Genomic DNA, 17,473 nt, shown 5'->3' with positions numbered 1-17,473 from the left:
TGTCACTGCTGACTTCTGTTGTAGTAACACAGTATCTGTCGAATTGTAAGCGCTAACACACTATCAGTCTTAACTGTACGCGTTAAGTGGGCTTATCTAAATATAATTTCTAAGGTAGCAGCAGCCTTTCAAAAGCAATTACATAATATTGAAATGATTTGTCATTGTGTATGTAAGGCGTGGTCCCGCTATTGTAGACTGCTACAGCAGTTATAGGTAATAGGTTTTCATCATGATTCAAGATCTTGTAGTAAAAGCGAGACCATGAATAAGTCAGTGCTCAGTGGACCAGGCCAGGGTGAGTCACATGCTGGGCAAGAGCCCCAGGGTATAGCTATTTAACAAAACATAACATAGGACTAAACTGTCTTATATATTCAATAGAATTCATCAAAGATGTATGAAAAACAACTGGTGTTATTGGTGTGAGCAATGGAACTTCCAAAGATATTGACGGAAGAAAGAAAGGTGAATTAAACTGAGTAACTTTGTAAAGCACTGGGTGGATTGCTCCACCTTGTGGGAAAGCCCTTCTCTAGCCCCTCTTCAAAGCAGCTTTAATACCTAATTGAGTTGAAGGGAGTAAACTCTAAAAGTTCAACAGCAAAAATGACTGATCTTCATGATCTTAGATCTGTATGGCCTGTTGAAATGGAAGTTGTGCTCTAGCCTACTGATGGTTGGTTACATTTGAACTATGGTAGGCTTTCATTTTTAACAACATTTGTTTAAAGTTAACCATACACTGTGTGCACAGGAATGTCAATTTCCAAAGACCAAGGCCACTTTATTGCAGGAAATTCGCTTTAACGGTCAACTTTGGGCATGAAAATGGTCCAACTCCTCCACTTTCTCTTTCTTCAAACAGAAAATGTTTCCCTTGGGTTAACCAGAGATACAGTATTTGGGTTAACCTGGCCTTAACCTAAAGTAGCAGGCTTAAAAGAAAATGCAGAGAGGAGTACCACATCCGGTTTTCAGCAGAAAAGGAAGCCTATGTTAAATTAGCTGTATCCCTGAAAACCGGATACATCCGGTTGTTGGAAATTTATCCTGGTTTGGTCATCTGGAATGATCAGGACAGTTGTGAACAATTGCTGATTGGTGGAATATGGGATGTGCAGACAATTGTGAGGAGGCGGGACTGCAAAGTTGGGGAGGGGTGTGATACTGTGTCCCAGGTACAACACAACCAGCTTCTCAATGCAATAGCATAGCCATAGTGGAATAGTAGTTCACGTTTCTATTGACTCATTCATCCTTTTATGATTGATCAAAACGAAAAGTGGAATATCTGTCTGAGGAGTTTGCTTACAACACGATCAATCCTTGACAATGAGTGGTAAGTGGGAAATTAAGATTTCTTCTTGTCATGTTTATTTTAATTTCATTTTTAAAAGATTTCTTACCTGACTTTATCAGATAAAGTCAGATGACTCAATCGGGGGTGAAAGGTTGCGGCACTGAATGACACTTCGCCCTCCTTATTGTCTTGTCAGTCACAGTTATTTTTGGTATTGTAAGCTCCAGTCAATTAATGTAGTAAATATTCATATTGCCAAGTAGTCTGAGGGGTGTTTATTCTGAGATGTTGACACTGCTCTGGGAAAAAGTTGTTCTTGATAAAAAGTATCTCATGTTTTCTATGGACTACATGAGTAGCCGACATGGGAAAAAGAGAGATGACAGGAAAAGATTCCACAGGACACAGATGTGTCTTGACCTGTCTGTCTGTTAGCCTATATGTGAGCAAGGGGGTGTGGTTATGGAGCACTTATTTACCCCTCATTGTTGGTAAATAGCTAACTTTAAAACATATACTATGTTGCTTTAGACGTCCGCGGGAAAAAATGGGGTGTCAGCTATGACACGGTGCCTTGAGTTGGAAAAAATCTATTTTGGTTATTGAACTACAGTAAGTGAAGTGGATTTACACCCGGTTACGGAATTAGATTATGGGTCCCTGATCTGTGCTATTAAACGCGTCGAGAGTCTCAGTTGAATGTGTTTTTCTTAGTCCAGGGAGATGGCACAACTGCTCCTCAGTAGTTGAGGTCTTTGTCTGCTATCACAGTAGGTCTCTCGTCGGCGCCCGAGTTGATGAGGGCAGCAGAGAAAAAGCCTGGCTCTGCCACACAAGGGTGCCGTTTAGCAAGGGTTTGGGAGGAGATGGGCCGGTGATTTGGCTCAACAGTATATCCCCCACAACTGCCGAGCCACCTCCCTTTGCTGGCTGCAGGGTACAAGTGTTTGCATTCTTGAGCTCTGAGACAGATTTAATGTCGTCCCTATCATTGTTTACAGCCCATCAACCAACCTTGTGTAACACCAGGAGAAACTTGAGTAAATCATTGGTGCAGATAAATGCACCATCAAATGTGTTTATAGTACTGGAAGTTAATCCTACAGCCTGTTATACAGTGCATTCGTAAAGTATTTAGACCCCTTGACCTTTTCCACATTTTGTAACATTATAGCCTTATTCTAAAATCAATTAAATATTTTTTCCCCCTCATCATTATACACACACTACCCCATAATGACAATGCAAAAACAGGTTTTTAGAATTTTTTGCAAATGTATTAAAAAGATAAACTGAACTATCACATTTCCATAAGTATTCAGACCCTTTACTCTGTACTTTGTTGAAGCACCTTTGGCAGTGATTACAGCCTGGAGTCTTCTTGGGTATGATGCTACAAGCTTGGCACTCCTGCATTTGGGGAGTTTCTCCCAGTCTTCTCTGGAGATCCTCTCAAGCTCTAACAGGTTGGATGGGAGCATCACTGCACAGCTATTTTCAGGTCTCTCCAGAGATGTTAGATCAGGTTCAAGTCTGGGCTCTGGTTGGGCCACTCAAGGACATTCAGAGACTTCTCCCGAAGCCACTCCGGTGTTATCTTGGCTGTGTGCTTAGGGTCGTTGTCCTGTTGGAAGATGAACCTTCAACCCAGTATGAGGTCCTAAGCGCTCTGGAGCAGGTTTTCATCAAGGATCTCTCTGTACTTTGCTTCGTTCATCTTTCCCTCAATCCTGAGCAGTCTTCCAGTCCCTGCTGCAGAAAAACCCACAGCATGGTGGTGCCACCACTGTGCTTCACTGTAGGGATAGTGCCAGTTTTCCTCCGGACGTGAAACTTGGCATTCAGGCCAAACAATTCAATCTTGGTTTCATTAAACCAGAGAACCTAGTTTCCCATGGTCAGAGTCCTTTAGGTGCCTTTTGGCAAATTCTAAGCAGGCTGTCATATGCCTTTTACTGAGGAGTGGCTTCCATCTGGCTATTCTACCATAAATGCCGGATAGGTGGAGTGCTGCGGAGATGGTTGTCCTTCCTGAAGGTTCTCCCATCTCCACAGAGGATCTCTGGAGCTCTGTCAGGGTGACCATCGGGTTCTTGGTCATCCCCCTGACCAAGGCCCTTCTCCCCCGATTGCTCAATTTGGCCGTGCGGCCAGCTCTAGGAAGGGTCTCGGTGGCTCCAAACTTCTTCCATATAAGAATGCGTTCTTGGGGACCTTCAATGCTACAGATTTTTTTGGGTACCCTTCCCCAGATCTGTGCCTCGACACAATCCTGTCTCGGAGCTCTACGAACAATTCCTTTGATGTTATGGCTTGGTTTTTCCTCTGACATGCACTTTCAAATGTGGGACATTATATAGACAGGTGTTTCTTTCCAAATCATGTCCAATCAATTGAATTTACCACAGGTGGACTCCAATCAAGTTGTAAAAACCTCTCAAGGATGATCAATGGAAACAGGATGCACCTGAGCTCAATTTCGAGTCTCATGGCAAAGGGTCTGAATACTTATGTAAATAAGGTATATCTGTTCACACACACACACACACACACACACACACACACACACACACACACACACACACACACACACACTGCACAAAAAAAATAAAGGGAACACTAAAATGACACATCCTAGATCTGAATGAATTAAATTCTTAGTAAATACTTTTTTCTTTACATAGTTGAATGTGCTGACAACAAAATCACACAAAAATGATCAATGGAAATCAAATTTATCAACCCACGGAGGTCTGGATTTGGAGTCACACTCAAAATTAAAGTGGAAAACCACACTACAGGCTGATCCAACTTTGATGTAATGTCCTTAAAACAAGTCAAAATGAGGCTCAGTAGTGTGTGTGGCCTCCACGTGCCTGTATGACCTCCCTACAACGCCTGGGTATGCTCCTGGTGAGTTGGCGGATGGTCTCCTGAGGGATCTCCTCCCAGACCTGGACAAAAGCACTCCTGGACAGTATGTGGTGCAACGTGGCGTTGGTGGATGGAGCGAGACATGACGTCCCAGATGTGCTCAATTGGATTCAGGTCTGGGGAACGGGCGGGCCAGTCCATAGCATCAATGCCTTCCTCTTGCAGGAACGGCTGCCACACTCCAGCCACATGAGGTCTAGCATCGTCTTGCATTAGGAGGAACCCAGGGCCAACCGCACCAGCATGTTTTCTCACAAGGGGTCTGAGGATCTCATCTCGGTTCTTATTTTTGAGAGTAAATAACTCAAGGACACTAGATAAGCTTTAACCAAGTTTAATTCTTCCCAAAGGTTCTGTACAGCTGTAATTCAGACAACCCAACATTTCTCCCATCACATATATATATATCCCACTTAAGACACTCCTCCTTCTCTCCAATCTTTACATCTTATGGTTCTACAGGAAAAGAGTAACAGGATACTAAACCCTTATTACTCCCTTCAGGGGATCTGACCTCACCTCCTGACCTCAACCCCTCCTTCACCTAATCCACAGATGTCGATCTGTCTCCCCTATATCAACATGTTGCTCTCCTCCAATCCACCCAACAAATTCCAAAACCATGTCTTTCTACAGAGAACCATTCACTTCTGACATAAAACTCAGTCTCTTTCACTATTCTATGCTTCTTCTCTATCATTTATTTAATATCTCAATGTTCAAATGTTTCAAATACAACATAAGGTATTTCTGTTTTTTAGCAAATATTTCTAAAAATCTGTTTTCGCATTGTCATTATGGGGTATTGTGTGTAGATTGATGAGGAAAATCAATTATTGAATACATTTTAGAATAAGGCTGTAACGTAACAAAATGTGGGAAAAGTCAGGCGGTCTGAATACTTTCCGAATGCACTGTATGTTAAATGTAAAATAATCCCCTCCAGCTTTCCTTGGAGCACAGCCAGAAAAGCACCTCCTTTTGCTCCTTCTCACAATGCAGCAGACAATGGCCATAAACTGTATCATCAACATAGTTTGAGCCTGTTCTCTTTATAACACAGAATGTTGGCTCCTCTTTCAAACCAGTCCTGTATTAACTTGCTTTCTCTGTACCAGGCATCACAGTATGGGTGAAGGATTATGACACGGGACAGGAAGAGGGGCGGCCGGTGCCCCCGTTCTCTGAGGAGTGCTGTGAGGAGCTGTGGGACAGGGTGGAAGGGGTGAGGCACAAGCTGATCCGCATCCTGAACCCAGCCAAGCTCACCCCCTACCTGAGGCAGTGCAAGGTCATCGACGAGCAGGATGAGGATGAGGTCCTCAACTCCATCCAGTACCCACTACGTATCAACAAGGCTGGTGAGATAGAGGGAGGGACAGGGAATGTGTGGGAGCAAAAAGAGAAAAATTATGGAAGTGAATGAGAAGATTGCAAAAGCTACAGTTGAAGTTGGAAGTTTCCATACACCTTAGCCAAATACATTTAGTACAGTTTTTCACAATTCGTGACATTTAATCCTAGTAAAAATTCCATGTCTTCGATAAATTGGAATCCTCACTTTATTTTAAGAGTGTGAAATGTCAGAATAATAGTAGAGAGAATTATTTATTTCAGCTTTTATTTCTTTCATCACATTCCCAGTTGGTCAAAAGTTTACATACACTCAATTAGTATTTGGTAGCATTGCCTTTAAATTGTTTAATTTGGGTCAAACGTTTCGGGTAGCCTTCCACCAGTTTCCAACAATAAGTTAGGTGAATTTGGTCCCATTCCTCCTGAGCTGGTGTAACTGAGTCAAGTTTGTAGGCCTCCTTGCTCGCACACACTTGTTCAGTTCTGCCCACAAATGTTCTATAGGATTGAGATCAGGGCTTTGGATGGCCACTCCAATACTTTGACTTTGTTGTCCTTAAGCCATTTTGCTACAAATTTGGAAGTATGCTTGGGGTCATTGTTCATTTGGAAGACCCATTTTTGACCAAGCTTTAACTTCCTGACTGATGTCTTGAGATGTTGCTTCAATATATCCACATAATTTTCCTTCCATGTGATGCCATCTATTTTGTGAAGTGCACCAGTCCCTCCTGCAGCAAAGCACCCCCAAAACATGATGCTGCCACCCCAGTGCTTGAAGGTTGGGATGGTGTTCTTCGGCTTGCAAGCCTTCCCCTTTTTCCTCCAAACATAATGATGGTCAATATGGCCAAACAATTCTATTTTTGTTTCATCAGACCAGAGAACATTTCTCCAAAAAGTACGATCTTTGTCCCCATGTGCAGTTGCGAACCGTAGTCTGGCTTTTTTTATGGCGGTTTTGGAGCAGTGGCTTCTTCCTTGCTGAGTGGCCTTTCAGGTTATGTCAATATAGGACTCGTTTTACTGTGGATATAGATAGTTTTGTACCTGTTTCCTCCAGCATCTTCACAAGGTCCTTTGCTGTTGTTCTGGGATTGATTTGTACTTTTCGCTCCATTCATCCCTATGAGACAGAACGTGTCTACTTCCTGAACGGTATGACGGCTGCGTGGTCCCATGGTGTTTATACTACTATTATTTGTAGAGATGAACGTGGTACCTTCAGGCGTTTGGAAATTGCTCCCAAGGATGAACCAGACTTGTGGAGGTCTACAATTTATTTTCTGAGGTCTTGGCTGATTTCTTTGGATTTTCCCATGATGTCTAGCAAAGAGGCACTGAGTTTGAAGGTAGGCCTTGAAATACATCCACAGGTACACCTCCAATTGACTCAAATGATGTCAATTAGCCTATCAGAAGCTTCTAAAGCCATGACATTTTCTGGAATTTTAACCGACTTGCCAAACCTATAGTTTGTTAACAAGAAATTTGTGGAGTGGTTGAAAAACGAGTTTTAATGACTCCAACCTAAGTGTATGTAAACTTCCGACTTCAACTGTAAGTGAGAGGAGGCAGGGAGAGAGGAGGTAGGTCGGAGAGAGTGAGGTAAGTAGGGGTTTGTGCCGTGTGAGAAAACGGTGGTTAGGAAGGATAGCAAGAGGGGAGTGAGAGACAGAGGAGGGGAGACAGGTATGAGTAACGAGGCAGCAGATCAAGATGAAAGGAATGAAGGAGTGGCCACTAGCTAGGTAAAGGAGAGGGAGAGATAAAGGAGGAGGTAGACAGATGGGGAGTGAAAAAGACGGGGAGAGAGGAAGAAACAGAGAGATGAGGTTAGAGAGGAAAAGGTGACAAAGGGATTACCTGGAACATGAGCATCTTTCATACTTGTGTCAGTACAGTACTTACAGTGTCTCCATCTTCAGGATGTATTGTCGTCTTCGTCTTATAAACTTTAATGATGTCCTAACTGTTTATCAGGACGTTTGATTGACATCCTGCATGGGCAGGGCCAGCGTGGCCTGCAGGCCTTCATGGAGTCTTTGGAGTTCTACCACCCCGAGCAATACACTCAGCTCACTGGACAACAGCCCACCCAGCGCTGCTCCATCATCTTGGGTGAGGATTTGTCCCCAAATATCCCCCTTCCACTTCTGTATGACCAGTGTTCCCCCATCCCCCATTTACCTCCATTGCTGTGTCCCCCCAGATGAGGAGGGTCCAGAGGGCCTGACTCAGTTCCTGCTGCTCGAGGTGCGTAAGCTGAGGGAGCAGCTGTTGGGGAGCCGCGTGTGTGAGCGCCGCCTGTCCCAGCGTTGCCGTGTGGCCGAGGAGGAGCGCAGCCGGGCTGAACGCAAGACACTGGACCTACGACATGACCGGCTGCAGATAGAGAGGTACACCACACGGAACCACACATACAGGGCTTAAAGCACTGTGAGACAAATGACACTAGCATTGAAGTTTGATTAATTGAACTTCACAGGTAAAACCACACAGACATCTGGTTGTTATCCACAAGGCCCAACAATGTGCATTGCACCCAAAGTGAAAGACAGTATTCAGACTGGAACTTGAAACATTGGGAATGATAAACATAAACTACATTCGTGATAAGCCATGGTCCATGGCTGTCATACATTTTTTTAATAGGGATGTACAGTTTCTATGTCCAGTGTACTGAGAGCTGGCTGAATGTGTCTCCCACAGGCTGCGTCAGGACTGGGAGGCAGGCAGCAGGGAGCTGGGCCGGCTGAAGGACAGGCACCTGGAACAGGCTGTGAAATACTCGCGTGCCCTGGAGGATCAGGCCAAGGCCTCCGCACGTGAGAGAGAGCTACTGGAACAGGTATAGAGAGGAGAGGGGGCCAAAAGGTCTGATGGGTTGTTGAAGGAGAGGGAGGGTGACTGGGACAGAAGAAAGCAGCTGGAGAAAGATAAAAGGATGGATGGAGGGTATACATTTTTTTTGAAAGAGCTGTTGGGACATGCCTTTATAGGAAGCCCTTTCCCTGGTAGGATTCCCTTGTAATACTCTTACTCAACCTTTTCTACAGATAGAGCAGCTGAAGACCAGACTGATGGAGGCAGAGAAAGAGACTGACAGTAGTCCTATCTCTATTGCGCCAGTCAGAAGGAACAGGAGTGTCACCCATCACACGAACGGCACCCCCGCTGTTCCCGAGAAGAGGGAGAAGCCACTACAGCACATTGACATTCAGAAGTCAGGTCACATTGAAAAACAGGTAGAGCCACCACTCTGAGTGAATCTGATTCACCCTCTGAGTTTGTGATGTTTTCCCGCTCCGACGGTGCTGCTCTAACTCTTTTATTGTTCCGTTTTGACCTCTGTTGGACATCCTGAAGCAGGACCGCAGGGAGGCAGCAGAGCAGAGACACGAGCTGTGTGGCAACATCGCCAGACTACAGGGAGAGCTGGAGAGCTCTGAGGATTTCAGGGACAAGGTGAGAGCAGAGAAAGGGCCTATTCACGCCATTCTGTCCCATTATTCACTCTCAGAAGTCACTGAGCTGGTGACAGTTTTTCAAGTTGTCTTTGTTCAGGCTTCATAAAGTGTTAAAACGCGCCTCTTGTATATCAACACAATTGTATTATTCTGTCTTTGATTGTATGGTGTGTTGTGAAGCAGGAGTCTCAGTGTGAGCAGCTGCAGCTGAAGGTGAGGACTCTGCAGCTGGACTGGGAGATGGAACATAAAAGGAGCATTTCCTACTTCAACCAGATTATGGAGCTGGAGAAGGCGAGGGACCAGGTCAGTAGGTCTGAGTAGGGATACGGGTTAGAATCAAGTAATCAATGCATGGTAAGGTTTTTGTTTCTGTTGGTTTAAATTGTTCATGGCTGTTTGGACACTGAATGAACATGCACAGAGTGTAACGGTTGTTTGTGGTGGAAGAAGAGGAGGAGGAGGACCAATGCTCAGCGTGGTAAGTGTCAATAGTGAAAATGTATTATCATGAACACAAATTAACGAGAACGAACGAAACAGTCCTGTATGGTAAATACACAAATCAGAAAACAATCACCCACAACTCAAGGGTGAAAACAGGCTACCTAAGTATGGTTCTCAATCAGGGACAACGATTGACAGCTGCCTCTGATTGAGAACCACACCAGGCCAAACACAGAAATCCCAAATCATAGAAAAAAGAACATAGACTGTCCACGCCAACTCACGCCCTGACCATACTAAAACAAAGACAAAACAAAGGAACTCAGGTCAGAACGTGACACAGAGAAATATTGAGGTTGGAGTGTTGAGTTTGAAGCCTTTTTGCAGGATAATATAAGGCCTTTCTCTGCATAGTTGCCCCATTACTCACCGTAATACATCATTTTTGTCTAGTCATGCAGGTGTTTCCACTACTCAATATCTCCCCCACTCTGTGTCTGCCTGTCTCCTCATAACTCGTCTCTCTAGCACGTTCTCTCCTCCTTCCTCTGATACTGTATATCCTTCAGGCTCTGCTCGAGACAGCCTGCAGTTGGAGTATACTGACTGCCCATTGGACAAGAACCGCCTGCGCAAACGCATTGCAGAGCTTCAGGCCAATCTAGAGCAGCAGCAGAGAGAGCTGGAGAAAGAGAAGGACAGGAGCAGGGAGCAGAATTCCCCCTGTATGCACTGTGTGAGTCTCAGCTACTGTATGTACACACATTCTGGGTACACACTTTTGATTATACTTGCACAACACAAGTGTGTTTTCCCTATTCTGTCAGACATACAGTTTCACACACTCACACTCACAAAAATATGATAATCAAATTACAGTGTGGACCTGTTAGCCTCCTCCTGTACTCTTCTACTGTGATTGTCTCTCTGTCCCTCTCTTAGTCTCACCTGTCTCTGTGCAGCGAAGACCAGTGCTACGGGCCCTGCTGCTCCCTAGACCTCAGCCCTCTGCCCAACGGCACTCACCAGCTGCTCTGCAAGGTCAGAGTTCATTGCCATCTTATCATCTTCGTTGGCAGCAGCTAGAATATTAGCAACATTATAGTGTTATGATCAACAGCAGCCACAACATTTATCTCTTCATAATCATGTAATAAATAGTCCTTGAGGAGTGTGGCAGTGTTGCTGTCCAACCCGTCTTTTCATTTGACTCATTCAGAGTTGTACTTAAGTAGGTACCATTGAGCTGATCCCCGTAACAATAATGATACTTTTACTTGGCATGGTTATTCATGGTCTACTTACAGAGAATATTATTTTTAGATCAGGGTGAAGCAACTCCTGTGTGCTAATTAGGTTGCATTGTTGTTTTGCATAGAGTTAGAGATATTATGTTTTATGTATTGTTTATTTAACTTTTGTTTATTACCTACTTCACTTCTTTGGCAATGTTAACATATGTTTTCCATGCCAATAAAGCCCCTTGAACTGAACTGAATTGATGTTGCCAGAGAGGAATTTGTGTAACTGTCAGCATGTTGGTACCTGTAGGATACCTTTCAGTGAACAGATGTTGATGATGTCTCTGTTTTCATTTCTGTGTTACAGTCTCCCTCTACAGACCAAACCCATGACCACTCCGAAGTTAAGCCTATATTTCAAATCAAATCAAATGTTATTTGTCACATGAACCGAATACAACAGACCTTGCAGTAAAATGCTTACTTACACGCCCTTAACTAACAATGTAGTTAAGAAAAATACCAACAAAAATAAGAAATAAAAGTAACAAATAAATAAAGAGCAGCAGTAAAATAACAATAGCGAGGCTATATACAGGGGGTAGAGTTGAGATGAATGCAGTGTTTCCCAACCAAGGGTACTTGGCCTATCCACAGGGGGTACTTTAAGGGTACTCTGGGTAGAGCAAAATATACTTGGTAGTCGAGTAACCGAAAAAGGTTGGGAACAACTGAATTAGGGGATTGGGGTTTTGCAAGGATAGCATTGAAGAAAAGAGCATTCCTGAGTTGATCCCTTTTTTAAAAATTTTGCTTTATTTATTCTACATTTTTACATCACTGTAGCTGATGAAGGATAACCCGTGTATTTGAACTACTGTTTGAATAAGACATGGTAGAAATAGGAATGGCCAAAACAAATTGTTTTTTTTGGACCACTTTGATGAGAGAGGATAGGCTTAGACTTCTAAATACTGTCTTTTGTCTGCAGGTTCCCGTTCAAACTCAGAGGAGAATCTCTTGACAGCAGTGAGTTGTTGAATTACTCCACAACACTTTGTGACATGCCGACATATCAAAGCATCATGTCTCATCTTGCGTTAATCTATATTATATTAACAAATGTATTTTTCTCACTGAACAGTATAGCTGTGAATACACACAGTATATGTGGATTATTGAATAATTGATGAACTTTTTCAAGTTGTCTTGGAGACAATGAATAGGTTTAAATTGTTGGCCTGCATCTATACTTTAGTCATTCTCTATTTCCCTTTTTGTTTGTGTCCTGTGTGTTTTACAGACAGTGGACAGTGAGAGGGATGTTAACAGGCTTTCCATCTTCCCCTTCCCTCCCTGTATGGACTCCATCAACCGCAGGGTCAACATAGAGTATGTCATACCCATAGAATTAGGAATTAGAATTATTATTAATTTAATAGGATATCTATGGTCATACCATAGCAGATCAACTTTTACATTATTCTCTGATATGGAGATATCACTCTCTTAAATTCCATGTTATGCTGGAAATGCATTTAAAACTAAATAAATGATGATGAAAAGTCCTCTATTGTGATCTTATCCCTTTACAGGTTTGACCTGGACTCCTGGGGCAGTGATGAGAATGAGAACCTCACAGGTTTGGTTTAGTTCAGTACAACCCTCCTGTCCGTCTAAGTCTGTAGCTACCTGTTATACATGTAACCCTGGCTAAGTATAGATGTGTGTCGTGATGTCTCATTATGTTGTGTTTCAGGAGTCCAGAGTGAGGTCTCCCTGTCGAACTCCTGTAGCTCCCTGCATTCTCACCTCTTCCCCCCTGACCTCATCAACCTGCCCCCTGTCCCACCTCACAAACCCAACTACAGCAGTCTCTGGTATGTCTCCATCTCTGTGCTGCCTACATCAGGGTAGCTAATCCAACGTAGTGTAGGTACACTTGCTAACCCTTTATGGTGTGAGATATAATCTTAACTGTATACTGACAAGTGTAATTACCATCTCTCTTTCCACTTCCTCTTTCAGTTTAGAGCCCCTGTCCCCCGTACCAAGTCCCCCCACTACGCACAAAAGAGGAAGAGGCAGCCTGGCAAATGACATCACCATCATTGGGGGCAACCGCACAGGCATCTTTGTTAGCAGCGTCAGAGCTGGTTCTCCTGCTGAGCAGTGGGGTCTGAAGGAGGGCAGTGAATTACTGGAGGTGAGAAACAAAGGCATACAGACAGATGGACAGGCAAACAGATAGTAGAAAAACAGCCACACAGGCCTGAGTATAACTGTCTCTCTCCTCCCTGTCCAGCTGGAGAAGGTTCTGTTTGGTGGGGGCAGTGTGCTGATGGGCCAGTGCACTGGAGAGGTGGCCCACTTCTCTCTGCAGTGGCGGACAGAGCCCTCTTCTCTCAAACACCAGACCAACACAGGGGGTGAAGTTCTGAGACAGCTTTTACAGTTCTTTTCCTTGACTGATGTGCTTTTTCAGTACAGTACACCTTTATAGTAAATGGTCTTTCTTGGCCTTTATCCAGATGTCAGACTGTTTATAGAACCAAAAAAGATAAAATAATAGAGTGTGTGTAACTAACTGCCCACCCCTTTTCCTCTTCTCAGCCTACTCCAAGTTATGTGCCCAGCTCCCTTCTCCTAACTTCTACGGTGCTGACTCCTTCTACGTGCGCGTCAACCTGGACCTGGACCCTCATAGCGACCTGCCCTGTCTGGGGGTGCGCTGTGATGACATAATACATGTCACTGACACCCGTTACAATGGGAAGTACCAGTGGCGCTGCACCCTGGTGAACCCCCGCACAGCCAAGCCCTTGCAGGCGGGGGTCATGCCCAATTACAACAGGTAAGGGAGAGGTGCCACGTACTGTCACCTTTGTGACAGAGTTTAAATTAATGGGTTATATAATGTAAGACATTTTAATAAGCATGAGAAGAAGATTAAACGTTCCATTATTCTATAAACATTTAGCTTTGTTAGACTGCACTCACAGACTGCATAAGACACGTAATGATAAATGTGTTTCCCCCTACATATTTCTCTATCTCAGAGCCCAGCAACTGTTATTGGTGAGGTTACGTACCTTAGCCCTGGAGCAGAAAGATTTCCAAAAAAAAGTATGTCTCCTCATCGCTACTGTGTGTGAATCTCTGGTAACCAAGGGTAACCAGACTACTAATCCCTCCCTTCCTCCCTGTAGGTATCCAAGAAGGGCTCTGAGCGTGTACGATTGGTCAAGGCTGTCTCCCCCAGCTGTCATGGGATTGGTTCCACCCCACAGGTCCTTTACACACTCAGCAACCGTAAGCTCCTCCCATATGACTGTATTGATCTTTTTTGTTTGTCCTTTGAAGACTATAGTAAGATAAAAATGCATGAACCTAAATGTGTGTGTGTGTGTGTGTGTGTCTTTGCTCAGGTCATGAGGAGCACCTGATTCCTTACAGTATGGTCCAGCCAATACAGGTCATGACCAAACGGCCTGTCATCTTCTCCCCCTCCTTGCTCTCTCGCGGCCTCATAGAGAGACTGCTTCAGCCAGCAGAGTCTGGACTGGACTTCAACACCTGCCAACCAGGTACATACACACATGCAGACACCCATGGTTATTTACATAGTGTCACTGTCAGGATTTGGCCAGGGTTGTTCCGGTTTTTGGTCACTAGATGCCCCCATTGTGCTTTTTGACCTTTTGCTTTCCCTTGATCCCCATTATTATTTGCACCTGTGCCTCGTTTCCCCTGATTGTATTTAAACCCTTAGTTTCCCTCAGTTCTTTGCTCTGTGTTTGTATGTTAGCACCCAGCCCTAGTATTCTGTGAACTCTTGTTGATCCCGGTGGACGCTCTTGTGGAATTCTGTTTTTTGTTCTTGTTTATTTATTTTTGAGTATCTTTTGAGGCTTTTTATGCCATACCTACCACCTTGTGGATTTACCTTTTTGTCTTGGAGGATTACCTTGTGGATTACCTTGTTCTTGTGGAATTCCTTTTGAGGTTGTGGAGTTACATGTTTTCCTGAAGGACTTCACTTTTTACTTTATTAAATACACCATCTCAAGTACTGCTGTGTCTGCCACATCTTCTGGGTTCTGCCGACTATTCGTGGCTCAGTTGGTTAAGTGACTGTTTCTCACTCCGGAGACCCGGGTTCGTAACCGGGTCCTGACAGTCACTACACACTCAAATTTCAGAAGCACTAGTTGCATGCTTGTTGTCTTTCTTGCATGATCGGCTGTGTTTTAAAGTAATTACTTGTAGATATGTTGCCTCTCTACCGCTTCTCATGGAGTGATGTCTTTCAGAGCTAATCCAGGCCACAGAGAGAAATGATAAGAGTGTTTTCCTGCTAGATGCTTCCACCCCAGTGCAGGCTCTTAGAATCAGTCTGCAGTCTATTCAGGATGTAATAAGCCAGGTATACACTTCTTTCATTCATTCTCTCTCTCTCTCACACTCACACACACAAACACTTCCAATGGGGCAAAAACTGTGTCAATTGGTATTTTTTTATTTAACGTTTCCTTAACTAGGCAAGTCAGTCAAGAATAAATTCTTATTTACAATGACGGCCTACCCCGGCCAAACTCTCCTCTAACCCTGACGACGGGCCAATTGTCCACCACCCTATGGGACTCCCGATCACAGCCAGATGTTATACAGCCTGTAATCTAACCAGGGTTTGTAGTGACGCCTCTAGCACTGAGATGCAGTGCCTTTGACCGCTGCGCCACTTGGGAGCCCCAAAATTTTGCTTCCGCGCTTTTTCAACGAGAAAATGTTATGCAATGATGCTTAATCGACGTGGAAAACTGAATGGATTTGAAAAAGTCATCAACATAAGGGAATTTAGTCTTTTTTCATCAAACATTTAACTGAAATCCAATGACATGGTGACATTTTTTTTGTTGATTTTACATTGAATTCATGATAGTTGACAACTACACCTAATGTAAATCAAAACTAGAGGTTGAACTGTCTGTGCCCAGTGGGTTACCTTTCCCATATAGGTTTCTGTGTCTTGTCTCTCAGGACAAGCACTGTCTGTTGGAGCTAGGCCTGAGTAGTGTGGAGGGCCTTCTGAGGCAGGGGGTCTACCCTATCGTCATTAATATCCAACCCAAGAACAAAAAACACAAGAAGCTAAAGTAGGTGCCTGACTGACTATCTGTATTTGTGTGTTTACGATACACTTTTAGATCATAAGTTATTCTATTTTTGTAGTTGTATGTTCTCTAATTTATAAACAGTAGTTACAAAGTCAATCTATTTTGCCCCATTGACAGGAAGTTGCTGACCGGGCGAGGGAAGGATGGCGTGATGGAGGAGGTGTGTCAGGCGGACGAGCAGCAGCTGGAGACCCTGCCCCTACTATACCACACTTTGGAACCCAGCACCTGGAGCTGCACCGAGGATCTGCTTCTCGCCATACGCAATGTCATCCACAGCCAGCAGAAGGCACTGCTGTGGGTTGAGTTGGAAAGGCTCCAATAGATCCCAATGTTTTCACCCAGTTTTATTGTTTTACTAAGATAAATTTGATACAATTATCGTATACATTTCACACACACCCATTTAGATACCTAGTTCTACCACAGTAAATATGAAGTTTCATGTTCATTTGATGAATTAAACCTTACAAGCTCAGTAGTAACATGTCTTTATGTTTTAATGTTGTATTTCTTGTCTACCTATGCTAAACATCAGCATTAAACAACATTCATTAGTTCACAGAGCATCTTTTTTAATTATTGAATAATTCATAATAATACATGGAATTTGTATAGCACTTTTCTAACAACCAAATACATTAATATTAGTAGTTGAGGTTTGCCTACATTTACCTTTGGCCACTAGTCACAATACAATAGCTTTTGAAAGTTCTTCTAAAAAATAAAGCTAAAAGTTATGACTGATTTATGGTTAGGAAAAACTTTGGCCTTTAGAATGTTCCTTTCAAGACAACTGGAAACTCGGACAAAAAATGAGAGTTTACTAAAGGCGCTGCATTGTCAATAAGTCATCTGTATTGACAATATAGTATTTACTGCGATGCGGCCTCCGCAGAAGTCAGAGCAAACACATTTTTTTGCATTTGAAGGAAGTTGTAAAGAAAGTGTGTTTGTGTATATCTAGGACTGCCCCCCATCTACTGTCAACCAATCAACCATCCACTCAATTTGGCCTCTGCATGCCTCTGGAGACTCCACAATTGCGTCACACCATCCTTACCGCGCCTCAAACCACATTTTCGGATTAAGCGTGGTGATACGGCAGAGGTATAATAATGCCGAGGTCAAAATAACTAGGAACTCGGAAAAATACTAGATCAAATCATGACGTCAGTGAATTTAAGGCTGGAAAAGTCGGAGCTCGAGAAAGAGGCCGGAGTTCACGAGATGGAATTCCGAGTTGGATGACCGTTCAAATCGATTTTCCCGTAGCAGCTCGTTTTTCCGAGTTCCCAGTTGTTTCCAACGGACCGAAGTCGGAAGTAGGAGATTTCCGAGTTACCAGTTGTTTCGAACACCGCATAACTCAATAGATTTTTCATTAATGTTGACGTTTTTGCAAAAGAGATTTTAGTCGCGGGATTTTGCATTTAACTATGATATTTGGTGCAGTATTTCTCAAGTGACTTTCCTAGTTTCTCTTTGAGACAGCACTTCATTGAAGTATCCCTACTGTTGACCAATCGCCGACGAGGGGGCGTA

At 43.6% G+C, this 17,473-nt stretch overlaps 1 protein-coding gene across 1 annotated transcript; it reads left to right on the top strand.

The window, feature by feature from the left end:
- Positions 1-1,191: 1,191 nt before the first annotated feature.
- Positions 1,192-16,413, top strand: LOC135555550 (caspase recruitment domain-containing protein 10-like). Its single transcript, XM_064988075.1, has 24 exons — positions 1,192-1,342; positions 5,356-5,598; positions 7,577-7,714; positions 7,806-7,992; positions 8,306-8,444; positions 8,653-8,841; positions 8,963-9,061; positions 9,244-9,373; positions 10,080-10,246; positions 10,453-10,551; positions 11,119-11,155; positions 11,749-11,787; positions 12,059-12,143; positions 12,347-12,393; positions 12,511-12,631; positions 12,780-12,957; positions 13,057-13,180; positions 13,365-13,605; positions 13,811-13,877; positions 13,961-14,063; positions 14,180-14,338; positions 15,065-15,177; positions 15,792-15,907; positions 16,046-16,413. Exons 1-24 carry the CDS (start codon positions 1,336-1,338, stop codon positions 16,251-16,253), a joined length of 3,036 nt encoding a protein of 1,011 aa, XP_064844147.1. The 5' UTR covers positions 1,192-1,335; the 3' UTR covers positions 16,254-16,413.
- The last annotated feature ends 1,060 nt before the right edge of the window (positions 16,414-17,473 follow it).

The sequence above is a fragment of the Oncorhynchus masou genome, chromosome 15 (genome assembly GCF_036934945.1).
Source record: "Oncorhynchus masou masou isolate Uvic2021 chromosome 15, UVic_Omas_1.1, whole genome shotgun sequence".
Lineage (NCBI taxonomy): Eukaryota > Metazoa > Chordata > Actinopteri > Salmoniformes > Salmonidae > Oncorhynchus > Oncorhynchus masou.
This window is presented reverse-complemented; position numbering and strand designations above follow the sequence as displayed.